We start from the raw sequence: 26593 nt of genomic DNA on the forward strand, positions 1-26593 counted from the left end.
AAAGTTTATTCTCATCACAAATTTCTGAATGGAGAGGTAAAAAAAGAAATCCTTTTTCAGATGCCCAACATTAATGTATGATGCACGTGTTGGTGATCTCAAAAGAGAGCACTTCCCTGCCTCTCATTTGCAGCCTCTTTCTGAAGCACATGTGCACTGTAACGCAAGCTGCAGACCAGCAGAGCATGAATATGCATCCTGGTGGAGAAATGCCTGCAGCTCAGCTGAAGAGCAGACTGCTTATTATCAAAGCCATCAGATTGGATTCAGCTGGAGGAAGACTGGATGCTTAAGTTTTTACCCACAATCCCTTTCATTTGGTTCCTCTCATTTCAATTCTTGGAATGAAGCTAAAAGTTGGACTCAAGAGAGAGGCCATAAAAGACTAATAAAGCCTTCCAATTTATTTTGGAGATGGGTTGCTAAAATACCCTCTAAATCAGGGGTGTCAAACTCAATCGCACAGGGGGCCAAAATCCAAAACACACCTTAGATCGGACAGGATAAACATTTATTGAACACTCTTAAACTACATTTTTAAAACTTTAAAAACATAATTTGTTAACATAGTTATAAACTTGATATATAGCATTACCTGTGATAATGCTAGAGTGAATGTTGTAAGCTAAATTTGGCCCTGAAGATGCTGAAATTGATAGCTAAAAACGATGAAGCTGATATCTGAAAATGCTGAAGCTGATAGCCAGATAAAATATTAGCTAAATGCCAAACTACCCTAAAAAACTAGAAAAAAACAAAAAACATAGGTTAGCCAAAACAGTTAGCATGTAGGTGAAAAATAGCTAAACTTCAAAATTCTAAAAAACAAAACAAAAAAAAAGCTTAAATTAGTTAAAACAGCCAGTGTGTAAATATTAGCCTAACTCCAAAACAGCCCACAAAAACAAAAAAAAAGCCTAATTAGCCAAAACAGCTAGCATGTAGCTGAAATATTAGCTACATATAGCCTAAAATAATCTTAGTAAATGCCAAAATAGTCCAAATAGCAGAATACCAATTTTTAAAACTTTAAAGTTTCTGCAAATTCAACTTATAAAAGGAAGTTTTAAGGATTGTTGTGCCGTTTGTCACATTGTTCATCACATTTTTGGGGAATGAGGTGGGCGATGGGCAGATTCATATTTACAATACCAAAAAACACACAAAAATGACTATATATATATTCTGTGTTCAAATTGCTCAGTCATTTTAGCAAAAAGTCTTTTGCAAAGTCTTTGGTTGTGTTCGACTTCTTTCACTACTTAGTGCACCATATAGTGCGTTAGCTGTTTTATAGAGCTATTCAAATCTACAATTCCAAAATCAAGTGCCCAAAAATTTCACCCTAGATTGTTCTGAATACTAAAATGTACTTTTTTTCTTTACAGAATGTTTAGTTCATTTTCGTAGCACACAACAAGAATGTCCATGATACTCTTGTCCTTGGTGAAAATGAAAGGGGAGAGAAAGAAGAAGACTTCTCGTCTCTGCCCCATTTAACTAATCAATCAAGCTTTTCAACCAAATCTATCTCTTTGTATTTTAACAATAATATGTCAACTGGCAGGCAAAAAGCAACAAAACATTTCTTTTTACTTTGTGAAAAATATATGATGACACTTTTCCATGTTTAGATCAATGTAAAAAGGATTTGTTGCTTTGTCTGTATTTTCTGCTTTTTGTTAATCTTTTTAGTTATCATACATGACATTGAACTCAGGAATACATTCAGTTTGATGTGAAACAACTTAATTCATCATTTTTTTTTTACCCCGCAAAACCTTTTTTAAAACCCAACCCAAACTACCAGGACATGGAGAATGTGTTGGATAACTTGCAGCTTGACATTTGCAGACTGCATGCAAGATTTTCCCTCCCTTCACCCTTGAGGAAGGTGAGAAAACGTAGAGCGGTGCCCGCCTTTATCTCCTCTGTGTCTGTTTTTCAGAACACTGTCTCTCTGGTGGCCTTCAAGCTGTTGACAAGAAGCAGTAGGGAGAAAAACCAGCCAATTACACTGCCATCTGTACGCTCATCGAACCCCTGTGACTAAGTCTTTTGCTGCTCCCCTCACAGCACAGATGGGAGCTGATGACTACAATAATGGATGACACATGAAGGTGCGAGAGAAGACACATCATCATGAAAAATATACAAATGCAGGACTTTTTACGTAGCTAAAATTATTCAATAAATAAAATAACCTGGGCCAATTTACAAGTGCTTCTATGGCATAGCAATGTTCTACCTGACATAATTACCAGAAGTCAACGGTTCTACGTCTATGCAGCAACCACTCCCAATATCAGCTCAAATAACTACTTGTGCGATGCTGCATGTGTAGACTTTGTTTTTGGATTTTCACAGTGCCTTTCAAATTTTATGTCAGTTGTCTGTAAGCAGGCTCAGCTGTGTAAAAGTTTACTCAAAAGCAACACAAACCCTTACTTTTTCTAAAAAGTCAAATCGCAAAAACTGCTCTGATAAGACAAGGCTAAGCTTAGGATCAACAATTCAACATTCCTAAGAAGATTCAAGGCTTAAGACTCAATGTCATGTCGCCGTTTGTGAAGGGTGTCTGTGATACGATACGTATCCCGATCTGTGTCTCACGATACGATACGCATTGCAATCCTTTTCCTTGCTTCTAATAGGTATTTCAACTGTGGAGCAGTGGATGCAGTTTATTTTGCCTAGATGTAACCTCTGCTGAGTAGTTTTGGTTTATTCCCTTTAATTTATGCAAGATAGGTTATTTAAAATCACTCTATAAAGCTGGATTTTGGTTGGGGTGGGAGGTGGGGGGGCATTTTTTAAATTAAAATAGAGATTTTTACTGGCCAGGAGTCTGCTGGGTAAAAAAAAAGAATGTTTGTAACAAACTGTGTCAACTTATATCCATGTGTAAAAATAAAAATATAATGTGAAAGATGAGTATAGTTATTTACAACACTTTTATTTTAGTTTTCTTTAGATCAAAGATAAATGCTAACTTTAAAATCATCTGTAACATTCTCAATGTTAAAATTGAGCCACCTGGAGCTGCAGTTACGCATTGAAGCTCCTTGACAAATACTGTCTTACAAATCTCCCCAAATCCATCTGTGCTTTGTTGTATGCAGCCAACCATAAGCAACACAAACAAATAAAAAGATAAATCTCCAGAATCATCTTGTTACAGACACTAAAAACACTAACGATTAATTTGCAAATGCATGACTTTCATCCAACAAATTTTATGATTTGTTTTAGGATATGTATAATAATATGGCCACTTCAACAACGTCTTAGACCATATATTCCCTTATTTCCCAGAAAGCAGAGATTTGGTTCTAAGAAAGCATGGATCCTTACTGTGCTCAGGGACTTTGACATATGAGGGCAAAGGTGTAACCAAACAGAAGTGTAAATGTCCAACAGGAAAATAAATAAATGTTTAAGCAAAACGTATTGTCAATTAAATTCCATTTCCACTGCCTCTCAGTGTGGTAAGCTAAAAACACTGTTATTTCAGAAAAAGGCTTGTGAGATGAGCAATACTTTTAGGAGTGACTGGAGTTGACATTTCATTCCAAAAAACATTTAAGAACTAAATCCTGCTTGGATTTCTCTTCTTGAAGTTACAAAAAGTCCCTAAACAATCCCAGACTCAAGCAATTAAACAAAACACACCCACACTGTACACGTAAAACTAATATAAGCAATATGTTAACATCAACGATCTTTTTGCAGGAAAAAAAAAAGCTTCCCATCATGTCTACACACAAACACAGCGATGCTGCTCCATTATTATGGAGTAGGAGCAAGTTTTAGGCACCACAGTCAGAGGCTGCAACACTTGTGTGCACGCTGTCAGAATAAAGACAGGGTGCACAACACACAGTCACTTACGCGGAAAATCATTAACCAGTGACTCATGAAGCTCCAACAGTTCCCTTTTGAAAGCGGTTTGCATGTTCCCTGTGAATGACGAAGGCGACTGCCGAGGTCGTGTCAGACTCACCAACTTCTTGAACAAATGTCCAACTGTGACTTTCTCGTCCCACTGCTGTATGCTGGGTAAGAGGGCGTCGAAGAACTCTTTGTGGATCTCGAGGATGTCTTGGATTTTGTAGAAGATGGTGTCGATCTGCTGCATAGTCAGGACGGGCTGGGATGTTGTGGCTGTGGCTTTCAGGGGCCGCAGAGGCTGCAGCAGCAAGACAGAGGAAAAAAAGAAAAAAAAAATACACCACAAACATAAATAAAGTTATATAGGTCAAAGATCCTGTGATAGTGACAGATTGGAAAGTGGTCTTTTCCTGGCTGTGACCTTCCTAAAGAGGGGATTGCATGCTGACATACTTAATCACAGACGCATGGAGTGGCCACGGTGGGTGGGGAAGAGCGACAGAATTAACTCTGACACAAAGGCTCACACTTCAGCCATCTTGAGTTAATGATGAGTCAGTGGCACACTGATTACAGGGCCATCAGGGAAGCTTTTCCTTTCAGAGGTATCAGCTGCAGATGCACCGTGGACACAGCAAAGCACACGAATAAAAATGACTCCTCAGGTTGAACAAACGTGTTAGACACATGAATGGATTTGCATACTACAGTAGTTTACCTCATGAATCATTTAGCTGTTAAGCTAATATTTCACCAATCACAGTCATTAAAATGCCACAAACACACGTCTGGTGATGTCATTAAATATGTGTCAACACACATTATGTTTATACAGGTCAGCTACAAAACAGCTGATATTGTTAGGGAGATAGATAGCAACAGAGGAAAAATCCACATATCCACTATCCACATATTTACTCATGGTGTTTTTTATTTTTTTACCTTTAAAAATTAAACACAGCTTGTGTAAATGTGTCATAATTAGGATTAAAAGATTCTACAGTCAGCAAAAATATTTATGAAAATAATAATTATGCATATTTATATTGAAAAATAAAACAACCATAAAAGTTTATAAATTGAAACCATTAAAAAATGTAAATGCCCCAGATTCCCAATTATTAAAAGACAATATTCTAAAACATGGTGTAGAAAAGTTTAAAGATGAAAGATGCATTTCTTATTAAAATGAATGTGTGGCTTTTTAAAACTGAAACGATGGACATTTTTGAAAGCATTTAGATAAATACCAAAAAAAATCCACATTTTGATGAGAGATTAGCTGAAGAGAGTCAAAAAATGCACAACAAAAAAAAGCTGAATGGTTAAAAAAATTCACATTTTAAAGTGACACCTATTTAATTGTGTTTTCTTTGAAAAACTTTAGTGAACTTCCTCAGTAGTAACTTATTAAAAAAATTAAAAAGCAAAGTGCTTCTGTTTTTTAGGAATATTTGCAGATCATCTTATAAAACTCAGTTGTTCAAAAAGTAAAAAAAATCAATAAAAATTAAAGTAAGAAAACATTTTAAAAAAATTAGAAGTAGAAAAAAAGATTTAAGGTTTTGTCCAATCAGATTTTAGTTATTGTTAACATTCTATCATTTGAATTTTAAAAACAGCAACAAAATAGGTTTAAAAAAAAGGTTAACATTCATTTTTTTTAAGAATTACTATAAAGTTAAACATACAATTTAAAATTAAATTATATTAAAGAAAATTTAATTTAAAATTAAATATAAAAAATTATAAAATGATATTATTTTATAATGTGGAATAAGAAGAAACCTTCTTCTTTTCCTATTAGGAAATGTCTTTGCATGATCCTTTACCTGTTGTAGAGATTTAGTAAAACTTTACAACTATTTATTCATAGCTTTCATCATTTTGACGTGTTTTTGCAACTAGTCACCAATATAATGTAGAAATTTAAATTGCACATTTAATGAAAGTTTGGGATTGACTTATCATTCAGATAATGTAATGCCTTAAGCCGCTGTAGAGGTAAATAGGTCATTCTTTTAAAGCTAAAGGTTGATGCTGGGCAACTACAAATACATTCATGATTCTGTAACGGGAGCAGAGAAGAGTAGAATTGAAAGTTTTTTTGTGTGATCGTTCTGCCTGCATGTGAGTCTCACCAGTTGTAGAGCCTCTAATTGGTTGATGTAGATCTCTTCACTGGTCAAAAACCCAGACAGCACCAGTTTCTTCATCTCCAGACCTTTCTCAAGGTCTCCCTGAAAAGAAAAAGTCTGTATGTTAATAGGTTTTTCAGAATTTTGTTACATCACACACTCATAGACTCACCCAAAATGATTTTTTATCTAGTTTTCATTTAATAGAAACAGTGCAGCTAATTATCTGAATGATCTAAGTGCTGTCGCCTTATCACTTTGTTTAGATGAACAACAAAAAATATACTTAAAAAATATATATATGAATAGTTTCTAGTAGCATAAGTCAAACATTTTAAGGACTTGTTCTCCCACTACCTCCAGGCAGCAGCACCAGAGCAACATTTCTGTTTTCATGTCTATATTTCTCAGAGAATTGTCAATTTAAAATTGTCAATCAAAAAACAAACTAACAATAATTCAGCTATTAACTTGAGCTATAAGGCAGGTCTAAATCTGAACACACAACAAAGCAAAAAAAAAAAAAAAAAAATGGTTAATTTATAACTTTTTTAACTTGTGTACAAGGAAGAACATGATTTAACTTAATAGAACTGTAATAACAGATGCATTAATATCCAGCAGTGTAAATAAAATATGAATAGACAATGATTGACTTCTGATAAAACTTTGAGCCTCATTCTTTTACGAATTTTCATGATCTGTGTAGTAAACAGTACAACTCTACTGCTGAATTCATGGATCTCAAAAGATCTCCACAGCACTTCAGTCTTGAGAAACCCTTTTATGAATGAATATGTAAATATTACACATACATACAGGATACAACAGGTGATTTTTAGGGACAATCGCACACTGAAAATTAACTACGAGGTTTGTTGATTTGCTCATGAGCTACGAGTTGGAATTAATCTGCACAATTTCTATCTGATGAAGTCTGGGTGGTTATATTAGTTCATAAGAACTACACTTTTAGCAACATTCCTTTTATTTCTAGAGAAGCAGACAGAGAGGTCCTATTTCAACAAACGTTTCTACATGATGGTGGTTTAGTAGAGAAAGAGATGTCACTGCGTTTCGTCATATCCTCTATTTGATCTGAGGTTTATTTATTTGAAGACACGGTCAAACATCATGATAGCACATCACATGTTCCAAAAAACTTTGCTTCGTCTATGAATGGATCAGACTTTAAACTTTGACTCTATAAAATAGAGTAAAAGGCTGAATCTGAATTCTTCCTCTATGGCTTCTCCCTACCCCTCATATTGAAGGGTAAGGGGTGTCAGAAATAGTTTTTCAAGGGCTAACCCTCACAGCAGAGGGATGCAGGGCCCACTGCCAATAGGATGTGCCAGCAACTACTGATGAGTCAGCGAGTGGTAGTGACGTCCAAATTTGAAAACACTACTTTTCCATAACCCTCTGTTTGGAGAGCTAAATGTAGGGGTAAGGAGAAGCCAGACGGGAAGACTTCGGATTCGGCCAATACCTTTATAAGATCTGTGAAAAGCAAACTTAAGCACAGTTAAGCACAGACACATGACACGAAGGAACGATCACAGTAAATCCTTACAGCATGTAACTGCTAACCAGTCAGATCTTTAGTCAAAACCATAAAATGGGACAACTGTAATTCAGAGCCATGCCTTCAAAGTCTCTCAAAAGAGCAGATTACTTATTAACGGAGGGAGATCCTTACATCGATATCAGCACACGAGTGGTGCCTGACGTGTGACGGAAGAAGGCGTTAAACCGTTCACTGCTGCCCTCCGTCTGCTGACAAACACTTTCTCTGAAGGGTTCACAGTATAAGTGAGGCTCTGTGTTTACAGTCCTGTGGTGTGTGTACAAGCTGAGAACTAAACCAGCACATGGCTGAAAGCTTGATCCGGCGGTTTGGTGAAGTCATAGTGACAGAGTCTATAAATGTCAGGCTACAACCAGCAGTTACAAAGGGGCATTCCGCAAGTTCTGTTTGAGTTTACTAGAATAGCACAACTAAAAAATGTTTAATAAATGAAATAAAACAAAATATCACTACCTATGATGGGCCATTTTTAAATTTATCCCAGAGGCAGTTTACAGACTGCACTTTTTGTACGTCAGATTCAGCTCACAAAAGTGCTGCAGATGTCCTCGACTTGAAGTTTCAGTGATAAATATGTCACAGAACCATAGTGGAGGGAAAAAAACTCAAGAAGAGGAATATTTTCCCTTCGTTATATACAAAGAGCCACAGTGTGAGGAGGCCAAGATGAGAAATACATGAGTGGTGGACGGATTTTTCCAGAGTGACCTCCTCCTGAGAGTGTATTTACTCAACGGAGGAAGCGCTGCCTGCTTTTCTATTGCACCCTCTGTTCTCCTTGGGTGCGATAACAGAGCTGATAATAGTAGCAGCACAGCAGAGCGGTGTAAGCTAGCCTTCTTTTTTTTTTTTTTTTTTGTCGATTCATGTGTTGAGAGGAGTACGCACAGAAACAAGCAAGAGGTCAACACAAATCGGCCACGTTTGCAGAGCAGGAGAAGAGCAGCTGTGTTTTCATGCTGCATCTGCAGCACATAAACATGCCAAGCTAGGAGTTCAACTTCCAATTTTTCTATCAGTACACTGGCGCACAGTGCTGCGCGAGGTGTTAACAACATCATCCTGTACCCAGCTGTCCGGCCTCTGCCTCACCTTAAAATGTCTATGTGTCAGAGTGATGGGATCCCCATCTCCGTACTCAACCATCTCCTCTTCCAGCACCCTGTCCAAGTAGCCCAGCACTTCCTCCTCTTCCTCCCCCATGGTTTCTTCTGTTTTTGTATTCCTCCCCCTCTTCTTCTTCTTCTGTTTTCAATTTCCTCTTCTTCAGGGCCACATCAGGCTTCAGCGCGAGCCGCCCGGACACCGACAGAAGGAGAAAGGGAGAGGACCCTGCCGGCGCAACCCCACCCCCATCCTCTGCCGGGCTTCCTGGCGTTAGTGTGGCTTTTTATGAGCGTGTGCTGTTCCACTATGGTCGATGAGGTGTCCCCTCCTTCTGCACAGGCCCCTCCCCTCACAACAAACGCAACCCAGCCACTTCCTCGATGGAAGCCGTTCTTTTGAAAGCAACTCTGGAGGAGTGTCTGCTTCATTCTTTGGGTTCGTTTTCAGCTCTCAAACAAAAGTCACTTCCTCCTTTAAGAAAGACGCAGGTCCTGCCTCCCTCACAGCAGCACACGCTACAGCGTTGACCCCTCCCATCTCCTCCTTGCCCGTCGTCTCTTTATTGATCTGTTGAGAGCTGTAGATGTTGAGCTACAGCTGACTAATGTAAGACAGACTCTAATTACAGGTCACATAGTTCAGTGGTTTTAAAAGCACAGCATGGAAGATAGTGCTGTCAAAATGACACACGGTCAAGGAACACACTGGAAAAATCATTAATTGCCAGTTATAAGAAAAGAAAAGAAAAATATGAGTCAAGATATGTTGACTCAATCCATCACTTCCGCCTACTTTTAACAAGAGGGGCTTCTTTCCTTCGCTTGACCTAAAGTTTGCTTGTTTTGTCTTATTTAGCAGTTGTTCCAGAGAACTTCAGCAGAGGTTTTTATGTCAACACAACTATCAGCCAATAATCTGGGTGGAAGGGCTAATTAAAGCAGAGAGGAAAACAGGAAAAGAAAGAATGCCAGTCTCGAAGACCAAGACAGAAAAACAATTCCTTTAGGTCTCCAGTAAAGAAAAAAATACGATTACAGTTTATAAGCTAAAAAGGAGTAAGATGGGAATTTATGTTTTGCGGGAATTGTCCATAACTGTGTGTTGCTGGCCTTGTCCTAAAGGAGGAGCTATAAAAACTGTTCCAGAGTTAGCTTATTTTAGATTTTATACACCTGAACCTGCTTCCTAATGATAGTGGTATAAAAGGTGGCATAAAGGAGATATCTTTTGCCATCCTTGCAACCTTTTTCTGTATTCTGGCAGAATAGACCCGAGTCTAGATCCAGTAGTTGACCTCTCACAATCTAGTGCTGTCTTAACCGGGCTAAGTCCCTCCCGTTCTTCTTGACTGTTCAGCTGTTTCATACTGAGACACAAGACACTCTCGATTGAGGCTCTGTAAAAGAATCAGGGAAGACAGTCCAGTCCACTTTAACTTCCTGAGATAGAAGAGCTGCTGTTAAGCTTTTTTAACCTAAACCACTCCTGCTACTTACTTTAATTTGTTTTCAACGCGTATAGAGTACCAGGTCAACATGACAAAAATGAGCAGAATCCCATCTCTACTTGACCTTTATCTAGGATATTTTTTTTTAGACTTCCAAAATATTTTAAGGTGGGTTGAGCGGTGCATCATATCCAATAAATTCGGGATTTAAGGGGAGATATTTCAAATATATTACTACTTAAAGAGATCTAGTTAGCTTGATTATTGTGTTTGTAGTAGAAAACGTTTTGACATTTGGCCTCTTATCCAAGAGTCTTTCTCGGTTCTCACAATGTCTTTGACTTAAAAAACAGCATTTAGATGACTTCTTAACAATATTATTTTGCTGTGGAACCATTCTGGATGAATGACTCTCCACAGATGTGTTACTTGTGACTGATTAATTGATTTAAAAGTTCTTGTGAGAACTAAAGTTGCATTTTGAAGCATCACATTTAAAAAAAGTGAAAAACAGACAAACTATCCTGTTATCTATTCTCATATCAGAACAGGATTTGTAGACATTAAGCTTCAGATAAATCATAAGCAACAAACAATAAGTAACATTTTTAAAATCAACAACTCAAATCCCCATGCTGTTTTCTGTGTTCACTATCGAGTTACTGCCACTAGATGGAGACATATCTTCATTTAGAGGTCTAGGTTGTAGATCACAAATATTTGAATACCAACATTAATCATTTATGAAGTATCAAAAATTAAAAACCAGCACAGGCATATGTACGATAGACTGATTAAACAGCTAAAATACTAACACTAAAGACAGAAAAAAGCAAGCTGAGGAGCTAGACTGCAGATTTAAAAGTTTGAGATCAGCAAGATTAACATTATGCACACAATAGATCTTCTAAAATCTACTTAAATGGATAAAATATATAAGAAGTGGCAATATAAGATGGCTAAAACGTGCTTTTCTAATGTAATTTGAATAGGATTAAAGGAGGTCCAGAATACAACCACACAGACACAGTGTGTTGAATGAAAAAAGATCAACATAGACTCAGATTTCAATTTTACTGGAGCTTTTGCATCAGAATCTGGACTAAATTTAAACTAAGTATGAAAACACTTCTCCCTAACCTCATTTAAGAGTTCAACCATGCACGATGAATGCCAAATAACAGAAAATGTGAAAAAGCGGAGCTCAGGGATGATTAACCATATTTATTTTGTATTTACCTGGATTCTATGACCAAAAACTAACAGCCACTCTGTCCTCAAATGAACCCAGTTTTTTCTCATAGTGGTAAAGTTGCTATTGGTGTCAAACACCATCTGGCTAAATAATTGTTTCCTGCTGTCCCGCCTGCGCCGCCTGCTGTGTGCTGCAGGCAGTCCAGATATCGTGGCTAAAATGTGTTACAGGTCCGCGCTGCATGCACAGGGAGAGCATGCACTGCATGCGCCGTGGATGGAGCTGAGAGTGGTCAATGATCGACAACCAGGTCATCCATTGATGTAGATTGAAATAATACCAGGTGAAGCTGCCGCTGCTGAGAACATTGGGCTATGATGTAATCTACAAGAACTGGAAGCCACTCCACCCCAAATAAGCTTTAATAAAATAATTTTACAATTCTGAACACTTTTTTATTTTAATTTAAAAAAAAAGAATCAAATGATAATTTTTTTACCCCATTTTAAGTTAGAGTTTTTAAGGCTTTAAGCTTTAATAATGGGTGTTGCAGTTCTAAAAACTTTTTAAATACCACTTTTGCGAGGGAGGGTCTAAGGACAGGGGATGACCGTTCTTTATAGTCTGTTTAGTTTTTACCTATTGTGCATATTTTATGACTCCATCTGTGCATCTGTAAAAACTACAGGCATGAAGCCCAATGAGGCAAATTGAATTTGTGATATTGGGCTATATAAATAAAATTGAATTGAATTGAATTTTGAAGGGGTTGATTATAGATTTTATTTTTACCCCTTTTTAAGTTTCATTAGTGCTGAAAATCTGAATAATTTGTTTTAAATATCCATTTTTGAATGATTGTGTGAGTGGCACAGGTTAAAGCAGAATCTAATCCCACCACGAGTTAGATGAGTTTTCCTCTTCTAGGGATTAAAGCATGATCTAATAGCGTGCAACTTCTGCTTCCGCCTAAAGTTGTGAAATATCCTCTTCCTGCTGGAGATGTCAACTGCCATTTCTGCAGCCAGGTCCCTCTCGTCTGCAACCTGAGGCTCCAGAGTTACTTGTGGCTCCTTTATCCTTCTGTTGTGGCTCTTTGGCTTTGAATAAACTGTTGGTATTTAGTTATGGTCATAATGCTTTAGTTAACAATGTTATCTACAATATGTTTAGATTTTTAACATGTCAGATAATATAGCAAAGTTATGGCAAAAAGTTGAATCTATTAGAATAAGCTGATATCATAAATTCTTATCACATGATCTAATTTTATTGAACACAGGGTGCATTTTATTTTAAAATTAATTTTGTATATGCTTCTGTCAAAAGTAATATATGTTAAAGTTGTTATATAAATAATAAAAAAAATGCACTTTTATAAATACTTAAAAGCGGGATGTTATTAAAACGTGATTTAATGGCCACAAAGCATAAATAAAGCATATTTTTCTGAACAGAAAGTGGCTCTCGTATGGTTTTGGTCAGTAAGAAAGTGGACCAAACGGCTCTTTTAGCGTTGAAAGTCACAGACCCCTGTTCTAAATTGTTCTATTTCTTTAATTTTACGTGTTTATTTCTTTCAAGCTTAAGAAAATCTTGGCACTACTTTGTCGACTGAAACGCTGAAGTCAATAACTCAGGCAGACTCTAATCCAATCAGTTCCTCCAAATTAAAACGCATCAAGCAGGATGCGTTTATTACTTTTTCAAATCAAGATGAATGCTGGATAACTGAAAGAAAGTTGGATTATGAAATAGACACTTCAAAGAAACGTCTATATTTTAGCTTGCAGTAAATTTAAGGTTGTTTTAATTTCTTATTGTCACATATGTTTTTTCTAAGCTCCTTTATGCTTTATTACATTCATCCATCTTCATAACCCCACTGAATCCCTCTCGCGGTCATAGGGTTGATAGAGCCATCCCAGCTACTATTAGGCCACTCTGAACAGGTTGCCAGTCTGTCACAGGGCCACACACACTCACATTCCCACCTAGGAACAATTTAGATTCACCAATCCCAGCTGGGATGGGATTTGAACCAGGGTCATCTCGCTGTGAGGCAAGAGTGCCAACCACTACACCACTGTGCAGCCTTACAGCTGAATACATTAATTTCAAATTGAATTGTATATTAACTCTCTACTCTCAGGCGGATCTTTTGGGGCAGAAACAATCCCTCTGAGGCTGATGTGAAGGAGTCTGACACTGAACAATGTGCGGTTGTGTTCTCACCTCATGCAGGCCCTCTGGTGGTGTGGGGGAGATGACTTCTCCGTCAGGACCCTGGGCCACGCACAGCTGGGGCGACATAGTAGGGGATTCATCTATGTAGGGCAGCGTCTCAGAGCCGTCCTGGGACTTGCCGTCTTCTGCTCCTTCTCCTTCATAGCCATCTGTGTTGTAGTTACATTCTGGACGACAGTGGGGGAGGAGACAGTGAAGAGAAGGAAAGGGGCTGGTTAGTATATCAACACAAAGAAGACCATTGAAGGACTTCACATCACATGAAAATCACTGATTTAATTATCTTATTATTTCATTTTATTATTAATTAATTAATTGATATTGAAGGCATCTTTGGAAGGTAAAAGCCACCTATGATAGAAAAAGATAGTTTAAAGTCCTACTCCAATCATCTTTTGATCTATTGTAAAAGTATTCCTAGAGGTCTTTTAATCATAATTATGTAGTTTTAAGGCAATTAAAAAAAGGCATTTTCTAGGACATAGTTTCTTCAGAAAGCAATTAGTTAATTAAAAATTAATCTCCGAGTTGTAGGCGGGACCATTCATGTAGGAGTAACCCCACCCCCTTAATATCTATAACTGAGAGCTGTCTGTCTATGTACAAATTACCACCCTAATCCCGAACTACTAAAAAACTTTATAGTGTGGGACTATCACGTGCCCTGGATTTTAGAAGGAATTTGGACGCCATGCTCACCACTTTTTTAAATTGTGAACATGAGGTCACGGATTTCATGAAATGAAAATTGCTCAAAAACAATGCATTGTGGTCCATATTCCCAAATCTAGTGAGCATCAATGCACACTGGTATTTGGCAGAGAATTCTGGGAAATTTCAAGGTAAAATGGCAAACGCTCTTTACAGTTCACTATATAGCGGGTAGTGAAAGAATTCGGACTGTTGCCTCTGCTTACACCACGTGTCAAAGCCAAGGCCCGGGGTGCAGATCCGGCCCTCCAGATAATTATACCCGGCCCTCCAGATCATTTTGTTTTATTGTTATTAATGGACCGATGTTATCTTGCGCTCATTTCTAACTTGTGTAAATTTGACTAAATATATATTTTATGAAGAGTAAAATATTGAAAATTATTTAACGTTTAAGTTGATTCTGGAATAATATTCCTGCCTGTTTTTATTCATAATTATGTTAAAAAGTTACCATTTGAAAGTTTTAAAAGTTGTTAGCTTTTTGGATTATTTTGGAATTTACTAAGATTTTTTTTAGGCTATTTTGGAGTTTAGCTAATATTTCAGCGACATACTAGCTGTTTTGGCTAATTAAGGCTTTTTTCAGTTTTTTTTAAGAAGTTTTGAAGTTTAGCTATTTTCTCAGCTACATGCTAGCTGTTTTGACAAACCTAAGTTTTTTTTTTCCTTTTTTTTAGGCAAATTTGGCTTTAAGCTAATATTTTAGCTTGCTATCAACTTCAGCGTTTTAAGCTATTAGATTCAGCGTTTTTAACTATCAATTTCAGCATCTTCAGCTATCAGCACTAGCATCTTCAGCAGCCAAATTCAGCTTACATTATTCACACTAACATTATCCAAGGTAATGCTACGTTAAAAAGTTACGGTTTTAAAGTTTTAAAAGATTTAGTTCTAGAGTGTTCAATAAATTTTTTTTCCTGTTCAGCCCGCGACCTAACGTGTGTTTTGGATTTTGACCCCTTGTGCGATTGAGTTTGACACCCCTGGTTTACATGGTCTTCCGCTAGCTTACAACCCCTCATACCCCCAACCTAACATTACAGGTGCAACGATAAAGGCGAGCTACCTGTATATTGGAGCCATCCAGCTGTACAAGTTTTGAGTCAGATGCCAGCTCAGATGAGGAAAACAAAGATGTTCATGGATCTAGTTGTCTACATGTGTGGAGCAGAGTAGTGTGTTTGTGGCCCACCGAGCATATTTTCTATATGAAAGAAACAATCTTTTTAAAATAGAATTGTTTTCGTCTCCTCCTGATTCACAAGGATTTGAATAAAGAAATATTCAGAAATGCTGTTTTAAACTGAATTTTCTTTATGTACATCAGAGATATGTCACAATAACGGGTTAAAACACAAAAAACACAATTTTCATCAGACTCTTGAAGGATTCAAAGATAAATAAAAGTATATTAACACAACAGTCTAAAATATTGTAACCTTGTATCAAAACCAGTGATAATGAAGCGTCTTTATCCCAAAACTCATCACCATATTTTCTTTTTGACTCAGAAATCCTAGTCATGGGACACAGTTGCATGTAGTGTCAGAATTCAGGTCAAATGTCTTCGATGTGAAAAATGTTGGCGCTCAAGCTGGAGCAGAAGTGACAGAATATGTGACAGGTCCAGTGGAGGAGAAGAGTGCTGACTAAGAGCAACGCCTGTCTTTCTGTCAAACAAACATTGCTGGGAAAAAAAAAAAAACAGCAGGAAAACAAACAAAAAAAACCCCAAACATTTAGTTACAAAGATGCAAATGTAGAAACTGTCAAAAAACAGGCTTCCATTTGCCATCTCTAGCATAAAAAACTGTGGTTTTGTGCGCAGGTTAAAAAAGGCAGAACAAGTGGGAAAGGCTGGCAGTGTGGGAGGTGTGTGGGTGTATGTTTGCTGCTCTCCACGCACTCAAAGATCATCAGACACACGACCCAGATAGAGCTAACGAGAGAAAAGAAAGACAAATCAACCCCAGTGGGGCCATTCACATCATCAAACTCGTGTTTCTGAGGGCCCAGCCATGCAATCTGTCACTTTGTGAGACGCACCATAACACACACACACACACACTCACTGCCAGTGAAGGAGGAGAAACTCCATCTGTTAGCAGCTGCTCCGAGTGTGTATTGTGGAGAGACACAGACAGCATATGGTTTAGTCGTAGTTGTCACCCTGGCTGACAAATGGACTGCGAAGCACATCCATCAAAATTCTGATTATACTGAAGTTTTGCCGCAATGACATAAATAAAAAGTCCAAGGGACAACAAAGAGGGGGTAAATGCACTGTGGATCGATCAATTCTAACTGTAAAGTGAGGGAAAAAACCCCTTTTCCCCAGAGTGAATGTGCTCACACATTGTTTTTTCCCTTTTCTATCACTCATCTGTTCTCTTTTAGACTCCTCTTGACATGTTTGTCTCCTGTCAGGGTCATTCACGTAAGAAGAACAGAAAATTCCTCCTCTCAATGAAAGCACTGACGGTACCTCACTAAAGTCTGTGAAGGCTTAGTTATCCTCAGCACTGATGTTTTTAACCTTGACTGTTTGTGGGTTGATGCAGTTGAAAGCCCTGCAGTACACAATACAGTCTGCAAAACGTGTTTTTTTTAGTCAAGGTCTGCTCCTTTTTTCAGTCTTTTTCTTTTTGCTGAATATTTTGATAAAAGCAAAGACAGAAAGCTGAGGTGAGAGTCATTCAGTACAGTCTAAGCCATAGCGATGGTTACAGTGGGCTGAATGTACAACAGGATCTGTCACACCATGCTGACTTCTCATACAATTATTCTGTATACAGCTAATAAACATAGAAATGTTACGAAACTGGTCATTTTAGCTTTAGAGAATTGATTTTTTTAAAATTCTGGTCAAATGGTGCCATTACTTTAGATTAATAAAAATCAGGATCAAATGCAAAAGAGCTGAATGAAAAACTTTAAATTCATTTAAAACACGTTGAAGATTTTTAAAAGTCTTTTTACAAATAAGTTTATTGAGTTCCTAGCAAGACCATTACAAAACAGTATGAATCACTAGGGCTGTGTTAATAAAATTGATTATTGATGTAAATCTATCTAAGCTTAATAGACCAATAATCGATCCATAGAAATAGAGAATCATGTAGCCTATAAAGCTAAAGTCTGCTAGCTTGATGCAAACGTTTAATGATTTAAACGGAATGATCCTAAATCACTTCCAACTGATATTGGGAAGAAAAGGAAAATCTGTTGTGACTTAATAACTTCAAAAATCAACATACATCGACTCTGGGGAAAAAATATACTTATCTACTCAGCGGGAAAGAAAAAAAGGGCGTTAATTGAATCAACCTAAATCATTATATAATGTTTTAATATGAAATAAATTAATTAAATAAATAATGGTGAATATCATTTGGATGGAAACATGGTAGGTTTATTTTATTGAACCCTACTGCTACCACAGCGTACAACACACGTGATGTCAGCAAAAATGATCAATTGATCACTACAGTCCAATGTGTGGAAAGATCAAAACATCCAAAGGGAAGAAAAACTGCAGACTCACCGCGACTGGAGAAAAAGGAGCCAACGATACACTTGACTTCTGAGAAAAAATCTACAACTGTGTTCGACTTTTCTTTGTCAGAGAAAATTGACATTCTAAAAATTAAAAAAAAGGAATTGAGGAGCTGAAAATGGCTCTTCTGAAGCCAGCATGGAAGCAGTCCACTGTTTCACACCTTTACCTTGCCTTCACTCTTTCAAATGAGGTGTAGGAGGAAGTAACCAACATATAAAAAGTTGGAAGTCACAAACTATGATGTAAGCAACAGTGATGCCATTCCCAGTTCAGTTTATGAGATTGTGTATTCATGTTTATTTGTTTAATCACATTTTTGCTCAAAAACTATACAGGTCCTTTAAAAAACAAATAACAAAAAAACTTCTGGATGAAGCAGTTAAAGACAAGAACAGTGTTGTTTATTGAACAACATAAGCTAGAAAGTCCCCTCTGATAAAAATCCTGTTTTTTGAGTTTTTAACATGCATTTGTGGCATTTCTCTTATGAAAGAGAAGAAATGTAATAAGAAATCATTTCGTTTTTGCATTTCCGAGTATTTCTCCTTTTAAATCTCTGTCAATCAAACTGTCTTGGACAGACTGTTTGAATGAACGATCTTCTTTCCATCACAGCAGCTCTGCTGCACATGCACTAAACCCCTAATCTGTTATGGCTAGCGTGTTTTAGTTCAGGTTCTGGAGAAGAGTAGATGGTATCTTCTCATTGACCGCAGTCAAATGAACCACCGTTCACATTTCTGTGGTCAAATCAGCATCACTGGATTTTGTGCGGGTTTCATACAATATTTATTATAGCAGGACTGAGAACGTGGGAAAATCTCCACCAGACTCCATTGACCTTCTTGATGTGACCACGGAAATGTGAACGGCGGCTCATTTGACAGCAGTTGGAAAGGATTGTAAATCAATGAAAGAGCATTTTGATGTTAGCTTTGATTATTTTATCAAGAACTCTGAGAAACCAATGATTGAATGTATTGATCACAGTCAATAAACATTGGAGAATTAGCTAAAAGAGTCTTTGGTGAACTGGAAGGAGAAAGAATCAGGATTTTGGAGGAAGTTCTGTCCATGAAGATCTTCACTTCCTCGTCCCAGATGACAACTGGCTCAAAACAATATGGCTGGACATTACCGATATTGCTTGACGTCTTTATGTAGCAGCGGTGAAGATTTACGCTAGCGAGACACAGAGCTACCATTATCAGACAGGGGGGTTCAGGGGCGGAGCTGCTCAGCTCCAAAAGCCACGCCCCCTCAGAGGAGATTTTGAAAACAGGGGCTTCAAATCAACATGAAAAATGCTTTTTAAAGACGTTTAGGTTGTGGAATTCTCATTAGAACCTTCATAATCATAATTAAAACACTACTGGGAACATTTTTAGGTGGACTTTAAACAGTTCGTCTTCCCAGCTGTTACCAAAAAGAGAACCAGGCAAACAGCTTCATCTGTAAAATGGAATCATGCACTGACTTCATCAGAGAAAATGGCTTGCTTTCGTTCGGTTCCAACGAAAATAAATCAATTCAGTCACCATTGGTTTTATAATATATGTTTCTGTGGCAACCACTGTCTCCAATCAGGGTGGAGCTTATTAGAAGACCACAGCCCTTCCACTGAAAGCGGACTCTGGAGAGTCTGTCAAATGCCTCGAACGTTCAACACAAGACCACATACTTTTGTTGAGGCATTTGATTGGTCAGTATATAACTTGAAAAACTTGGACTGCAGCAAAAATATGAAAAAAAAATAGTGTTAGCAAGTATTTATTTAAAAATATATGAGAGCAAGAATGTTTTTTTCGGACAAATAGAATAACTGAGTAACAGCTGTTTATTTCTCTCTAAAACTCGAAGGGGGAGTGGCTATTAGTCTAGTTCTCTTATACAGTCGATGGTACTATGTCAAGGAAAAGCATATGTCAAAAAAGGCTCATTCTGACTTGCAATGCTGCAAAAGCTTTACAGGAAGCTGGTTTCAGATCCTTCTACCATGAAATGTAACTGCTCCCCTTTGTAAGCTGGAGAAGGTTGTACTGAGAATGAAAAGGTCATCACAGCTAAGATTGCTTCCTTCCTTTGGAGGAAATATTCACTAAGTGAGCATGATAAATGAGCACAAAGTTAACCTTAATGCAGATAACTGACCTGACCCTTCTTGCTGTTTGGAGACTGAGAGACAAACACACAGAGAACACATGAAGCACTGCCTCAATACTTGACCATTATAGTTTCATTAGCTGAAGGCAGAGTCAGAGTAAAAGCATGTCACATGTAAGCTTCCTACAGCTGGAGATAGAGGCAGGACATACTTAATAATACATACACCTGGTTAAATATATATATATTTATTTTTTCAAATTCTAATCATTTTTTCATTTGATTCCATTCCTTTTATAACAGCAAAGGAAAGAGGCTTCAATGAAACCAGTTGGATTTTTGTAAAATTTTAAACCAATAATTATGAGAACACCTTCTGATAACCAAGCAGAATGGGTGTTGGATTGCAAATTAATCTGGTTCTATATTCAATCCGATCACCAGTTCATGACCCAATAAATCCACATTGATTCAGGAAGCTGGCATTGACTCTCGTTTCAAGGCTATTGTTTAGTAATGTTTGATATTTAGCTGCAGATTAGTGTCATATTTTGTTATCAAGCAATGAATTGTGGTCCAAAATTCTCATCTTTTAATAAAGTTATTATTAGGTCAAACACAGTACTGGGTTTTAACTGGAGCATCTCCAAAGTACCAAATAGGTAAATTTACTTTTACTGACACTTGTCAGAACTCTACTGTTGATTTACTCCTGTTGCTTGTCTGTTTTCATTGATCACAGTGACGAGCTATGAAAAAGGAAACCAGGAAAACAGTTTCTATAGTACTGTCATTTACTTATCTATGTTTTACTTTGATAATAAATAACCACATTGACATTTATTCCCACTTCTTCTGAATATTCCAATGTTTTGGATTTTGCAGATAAATACGAAAAGATTTCTATCGGACAAAAACAACTCAGGTAAACCAACTGCTGCTTCATGCTAAATGCTTGACTGCAGCACAAAATCAGACACGATCAACGCAAAACTATGCAAATAGACTTCCATTAGTGCTGGACACTGAAAGCAAAAAGAAACTGTTGTGTCATTAGCCATCTCAACTATTGTCTGTTGCTGGTACTAACGCACTGGGTTCAAGGATGCCAGCTCACATGGCTCCTGAAGGACAGCTCTAAATCCACCTGTCACTCCTTATTGGTTTCTGTTCCCATGGGAAAAGTGCGTGCCGCCATGACAACAAGCTTGATGCAAATGTGTTCTGCTTGCTGATAACCTCCTGTGCTGGTGTCATGAGGTGTCTGTTCTTCTTTGCAGGACAGTTCTTATAATAGAAGCACCAACTTTAGGAAAGTTTTTAGGCTGCTTGCATTTTCTGAGTCATTCCATGGGACCGTCCAAGCACACACACACAAAAAGCCCTGCGGGTCAACCCATGCCAGTGATTTCCATCTAATGGTGTGACATTGTGTTTCTATGTCATAACACCTTGTTTTACACACGCTTATCATCTATATTCAAATCAGGTGTTTTCAGTTCAGTGAGTCCTTTCTTTATTTAAAACATTGCCAACAATACTGCTATACTATGCAAAAACAACCCTCACTTCTGTGGAAACTCTTAAGTACACTAAAATACAGTGTTATGTTGGTTCACACCAAATGAGATTTGTGCAGAGCGCATCGGTCCAGCAGCAGCGCAATTTGAGTGTTGGGGTGGTCAGAATTTACAAATTTGAACTTTGGCTCAGAAGGTGTGTTGTATTAACCAACCAGGTACTCAGCTTTGGGCCATGTCATGTTCAATGGGGTTTAGGAATCCAAAACCATCACAGGGGAAAAGCTGATCATTCTCCCCCTGAATACATGAATTTGACATCCAAATTGTGTTTGGTGTGAAGGAAGCATCAGGTATAACTCTTTGGACTGTAAAAACTGCTCCTGATTTGAACTTGGAGCAAAAGTCAAGGAGCATACATACAGTGGGGCAAAAAAGTATTTCGTCAGCCATCAACTGTTCTCCCATGGAAAGATGAGATTTTGTAATTTTCATCATAGGTATACCTCAACTATGAGAGATAAAATGAGAACATTTGTTTGTAAATTATGGTGGAAAATCCATTCATGCATTTCTGAGTATTCCCCTAAAACCCGGTTCTCAGAGCACCAGCCCCTCTCAATACGTGGGTCCTCACAATCTGGCATAGACAACTGAGAACAGCCTCATCCTGTCAGCTCCGCCCCCAGATTAGCAAACACACTTTCTTTGCAGAGATAGCAGTGATCAGCAAAATCCTTTCATTTTTACATGCATAGTATTCAAATCCATTTAGGCAAAAGTTTGGATGTTTATTTGTTTTCGTGGACAAAACACAGACATGCTGCCAAGACCGGCACAAGGAATGAAAGGCGGAGCCTCAGAGATTGAGCCGTTTTACTTCCGGGAAGGAAAGGGGTTCACGAAAATAACTCATATTTAATAGAAAGTCCCAAAGATAATATATGATCATATATATTGATTCAGTTTACTCTGAAAGGCTTAAGATTAGCATGAAACCAGAGTACGGAAGCCCTAGTTTTTTTGTGCAGGAAAATTGCAGGAAAAAAACAATTGCAGGAATTGCAGGAAAAAAAAAAGTGTTTTCCTGTGATATTGATGAGGCTGCCATGATTAGTCGACTAATCAACAACTAATCAACTGTTAAAATAATAGACGACTAATTTAATAGTTGATCTGTCGTTACTTTATATTATATGGAATCGGAGTGTAGTAAAGTTGAACGTTATATTGACATTATGCTTGTTTTTTGGACTATTTGGGCATTTATACTGAGGTTGTTAATGCTAATTGGGAGTTTAGCTAATATTTCACCAACATGCTAGCTGTTTTGGCTAATTTAAGATTTTTTCAGTTTTTTTAGGCTAATTTGGCATTAAAACGAATATTTTCGGTGGCTACTAGCTTTAGCATTTTCAGCTATTAGCTTCAGTGGTTTCAACTATCAACTTCAGTGTTTTTAGCTTCTGCATCGTCAGCGGCCAAATTCCGCTAACAGCATTCCCACTAGCATTATCGCAGGTAATGCTATATATCTCATTTTTAAATAGTTTAAAGCTAATGAAGGTTTGTGCGCTTTACATCCAGTTTCCTCATGACCCGATTAGTCGACTAATCGGAAAAAATAATTGGTGATTAGTCGCCTATTAAAATAATCGCTTGTGGCAGTACTACATACAGAGTAGATGTTATCACAAGATAACAAACTTCGTGTTGCTGTGATACTGACATGACAAAGAATATACTTCTTTCATTTTTCTCCAATCCACAGTTTGTCAAAGAAAATGTTGAACACTAGAAGAACTGATCAATATCTAATTGATTACTTTAACCGTGGTCTAACTCAAGCGGAGATTGTGCTGATGTTGTCAGTCATGAACAACGTCAAAATCAGTATTTGTCATTTGCAGTGTTGGGCATCTCACTTCAAAAAAGTAATTAGTTATAAGTTCAGTGAATCTGCGGTTGTTGTCAAATTAATCAGCAACCATATATTTGTATGTGCTTAATGCTCTGACAATTCAAAAGTATTTAATAGTTTTTTATGGGTTTTTCTAAGTCACAGTCTTTTTGAAAAATTGTGACATATTGTATGAGCAAAAGTCTTAGGATACATTTTATTGGGATATATATTGTATTGTGTCACAACTCTTGCCAATACACAGCACTACTACATTTTCTGAATTTCAAAAACTGAAGATTTTGAAACTATATTAGTATAAAACAACAACAACAAAATCAATCAAGATATTTCTTTTTTACACATTTCATATTAAACATTTCACTGATTATGCCGGGGCAAGTTTCCTACATATGGGCAATATCCCATCAATTTTCTTCAAGTTTAATACAGAACCTACAAACTCAAAAGCTGTGTGTCATCTGTTCAAGCATCCACTCTGCTGTACCCCCCCACCATCTTTAGAGCTCGGTCTGTCTGCATGAAGTGGAAAGGAAAAGTTACTGTTGCAGAGTAAAAATTTAATCAAAGAACCAGGCTGGCCTGCTCAGCATTTTTTCCCGTAGAAAAGATGAATTATATCAGGCCCTGCAGACCGCTTAGAGTGTGTGGGCACCAAAAAGCAGCCGCGCTAATGTTTCTCCTCAGAGTGCTCGACTTCCCTCTTTTCAGATTCATCCATCGTGGTCATTGTGTGGAGAAAAAAAGAGTGCAGAGAAAATGGGATGTTTTATTCCTCTCTTTTGTGGGATCCCTGGTTGTCACGGGGGGAAATTAGGTCCTGATGAGGAACTTTAGTCGCTTACTCTTCAGTGTAAGGTCTTTCAACAGGAGGAACATTACAGAACAGTCTATGGATTTAATTCATTTCAACACATCAACAATAAAAGATGAATTAACTCCATATATGTATCTTTACAACTGAAATTAATAGTATTAGAAATCATAAAATCATGAAAAAAAATCTAAAAAGGTTTATTGTAAAAAACAAACCATTCAAAATATATATAGCTTATCATGTGTTTCTTTTGAAATTATGCTCTATCTTTACAAAGTGATTTATTTATTTTTTCCAGCTGACACAAATCAGCTGCAAACCAGAGATGAGATGCCCTCTTTACAGGGTGCTGCTTCAGCATCTAAACTGTGATCAATAAGTAGACACGCCTACACACTTATAGAAACACAAACCACATACAGTCACTTCCATGGAAAGAGACAGCATGCATGTCGGGCATGTTGATAATGCACCCGAGTGGCAGATGTTAGAAACCTCACAGCACCATGTCTGATTCCAATCTGTTATTAGATCGTTAAACCAGAATGTTATTGGACGAGAAAATCAATATTTACTAAATGACCCAAGTAGTTTGTTAATGGAGGCTGCACAAAAGTCATTTCCTTAAAACTCAAGCAAAAAAGAAAGAAAAACTCAAACTATATTAATATTTAAAAGATTTAAGAACATTAATGTTCAAATTTTTCAAAGCAATATATTTAAATAAAACTGCTGATGTTGATTGGATAGTCTGAAACTTAAAAGAATCTCATATAATCTAAATATATTTGTTTGGACTTGACCAGTAAAAGAAGAAAAGCAAATTCAACCAAATAAGAGATTGAAAAAATAAATAGAAATGAGGTTACCATTAGTGTGTGTTAATACATTTCCTTGTCATAAGTCTTTCTTGCAGTAAATCATATCCAACAGCTGTAAGAACGGAATGACTTGTTTTTCCAAAGCAAGGAGCAAACTATAACTCAGGTCAATCCCATTAATACATTTCTATTGTTAGTCTCTGCCTTAAAACAATCTAGAAAGCTCTTTAGCTCCAACTACACTTCATGATCAAGTGAACTATTCAGTGCATGTAAAGAAGATGATGTAAATACACACAGTTGGCACAAACAAATAAAATTACAAATGAAAGTGCTTCAGCAATGATAACAAACCCAGGCTTCCGTATTTATTTCAAGGTTGATAATACATGAGTCAACTTTACCTAAATACTCATAGAGAGACCTATATACGGTTAAAAGGCAACATTTTAGTAAGCACAAAGATGTTAAGCAGATGTGCCTAAAACTTAAGCTTGTGACAGTTTATGCACATAACTAGAAAGGCTTTTCACTAAATGATTGTACTAAAACTATCCAGTTATCACCTCTCAGTCTACAAAAAAAGGAACTTGTGAAGCATGTTTACCTTTTTAGTTTTGTAATCAATATAATTGCAAAGTTCTGGGATTTTTGTTAAAAAAAAAGATAAATAATTGTATGTATAACCAGTGTGTGAATGTGTGTGTGAATGGGTGAATGGGTCTGTGACTGTGAAGCGCTTTGTGCCCTCGAAGGAGGGTAGAAAGTGCTATACAAGTATACAGCGATGAACATCAAAGTAAAACTTGAGGTTAAGTAGCGAGCTGCAGGATACACGTGTATATATGTGCCTTAGTTAACTTTCTGAAATATTATCATTTACCATTTACCATTTTAGTTTTTTTAACATGTGGCATTTTTATCATGAAAGATGAGTTATCTAAAGACAATTAAGCGTAAAATTACATTTCTACTTTTTTTTAGATTGTGGTTAATCAGGAAAATACGAAAAATGTTGTTGGAAAAAGCTTGTTGGTGTAGACGTAGAAGCTACTACAGCAAGCCACAAGGTCCCTGCTCCACTCCATTCTTATGCAACTTCTTGAAGACGACTAGATCCATGTATGTTTTTGTTTCCCTTTTTCTGCGCTGGAACCTGGCTAAAAAGTGCGCGGCTGGACAGCTCCTATATTGCTTGCTTTTTTTTTTTACCTGTAATGTTAGCTTGTTGATGTGAGTGCCTGTAAGTTAGCGGGAGAATGTTTAAACAAATAGTAAATGGGAAATGCGTGCAGGCATAATCGGAGGCAAATTTCTGCTGAACTCCTGCCACTAAAACTATGTCATAGAAAACGACACAGGTATTTTGCTTTAGCCTAAAATGATATAATCATAATTAAAAGATAAAAGATGATTGGAGTGGGACTTTAGGAAATACAGACATTGATTGTTCCTTCTTTATCTAGTTCGTTTAATTTTTCTCCATGTTTCCAAGAAAGAGAAAAAAAGACAAAGGGTAATG

At 37.1% G+C, this 26593-nt stretch overlaps 1 protein-coding gene across 5 annotated transcripts in view; it reads right to left on the bottom strand.

Moving 5' to 3' along the window:
* The window catches only part of abr (ABR activator of RhoGEF and GTPase), a 118547-nt gene that overhangs the window by 54792 nt on the left and 37162 nt on the right, over positions 1–26593 (bottom strand). For 3 of the 5 annotated variants that reach the window (XM_024265736.1, XM_024265737.2, XM_024265738.1), the window contains exons 2-4: positions 13605–13783; positions 6033–6131; positions 4004–4189 (exon numbers count right to left, since the gene is read on the bottom strand). In XM_024265736.1, coding sequence (XP_024121504.1) covers positions 4004–4189; positions 6033–6131; positions 13605–13783 — 464 coding nt within the window. Of the gene's footprint in view, positions 1–4003; positions 4190–6032; positions 6132–8712; positions 9077–13604; positions 13784–17874; positions 17984–26593 lie in introns of those variants that run through there. The other 2 variants (XM_036215100.1, XM_024265739.2) reach the window with 2 other exon arrangements.

Source organism: Oryzias melastigma, linkage group LG14 (genome assembly GCF_002922805.2).
Source record: "Oryzias melastigma strain HK-1 linkage group LG14, ASM292280v2, whole genome shotgun sequence".
Classification (NCBI taxonomy): Eukaryota; Metazoa; Chordata; class Actinopteri; order Beloniformes; family Adrianichthyidae; genus Oryzias; species Oryzias melastigma.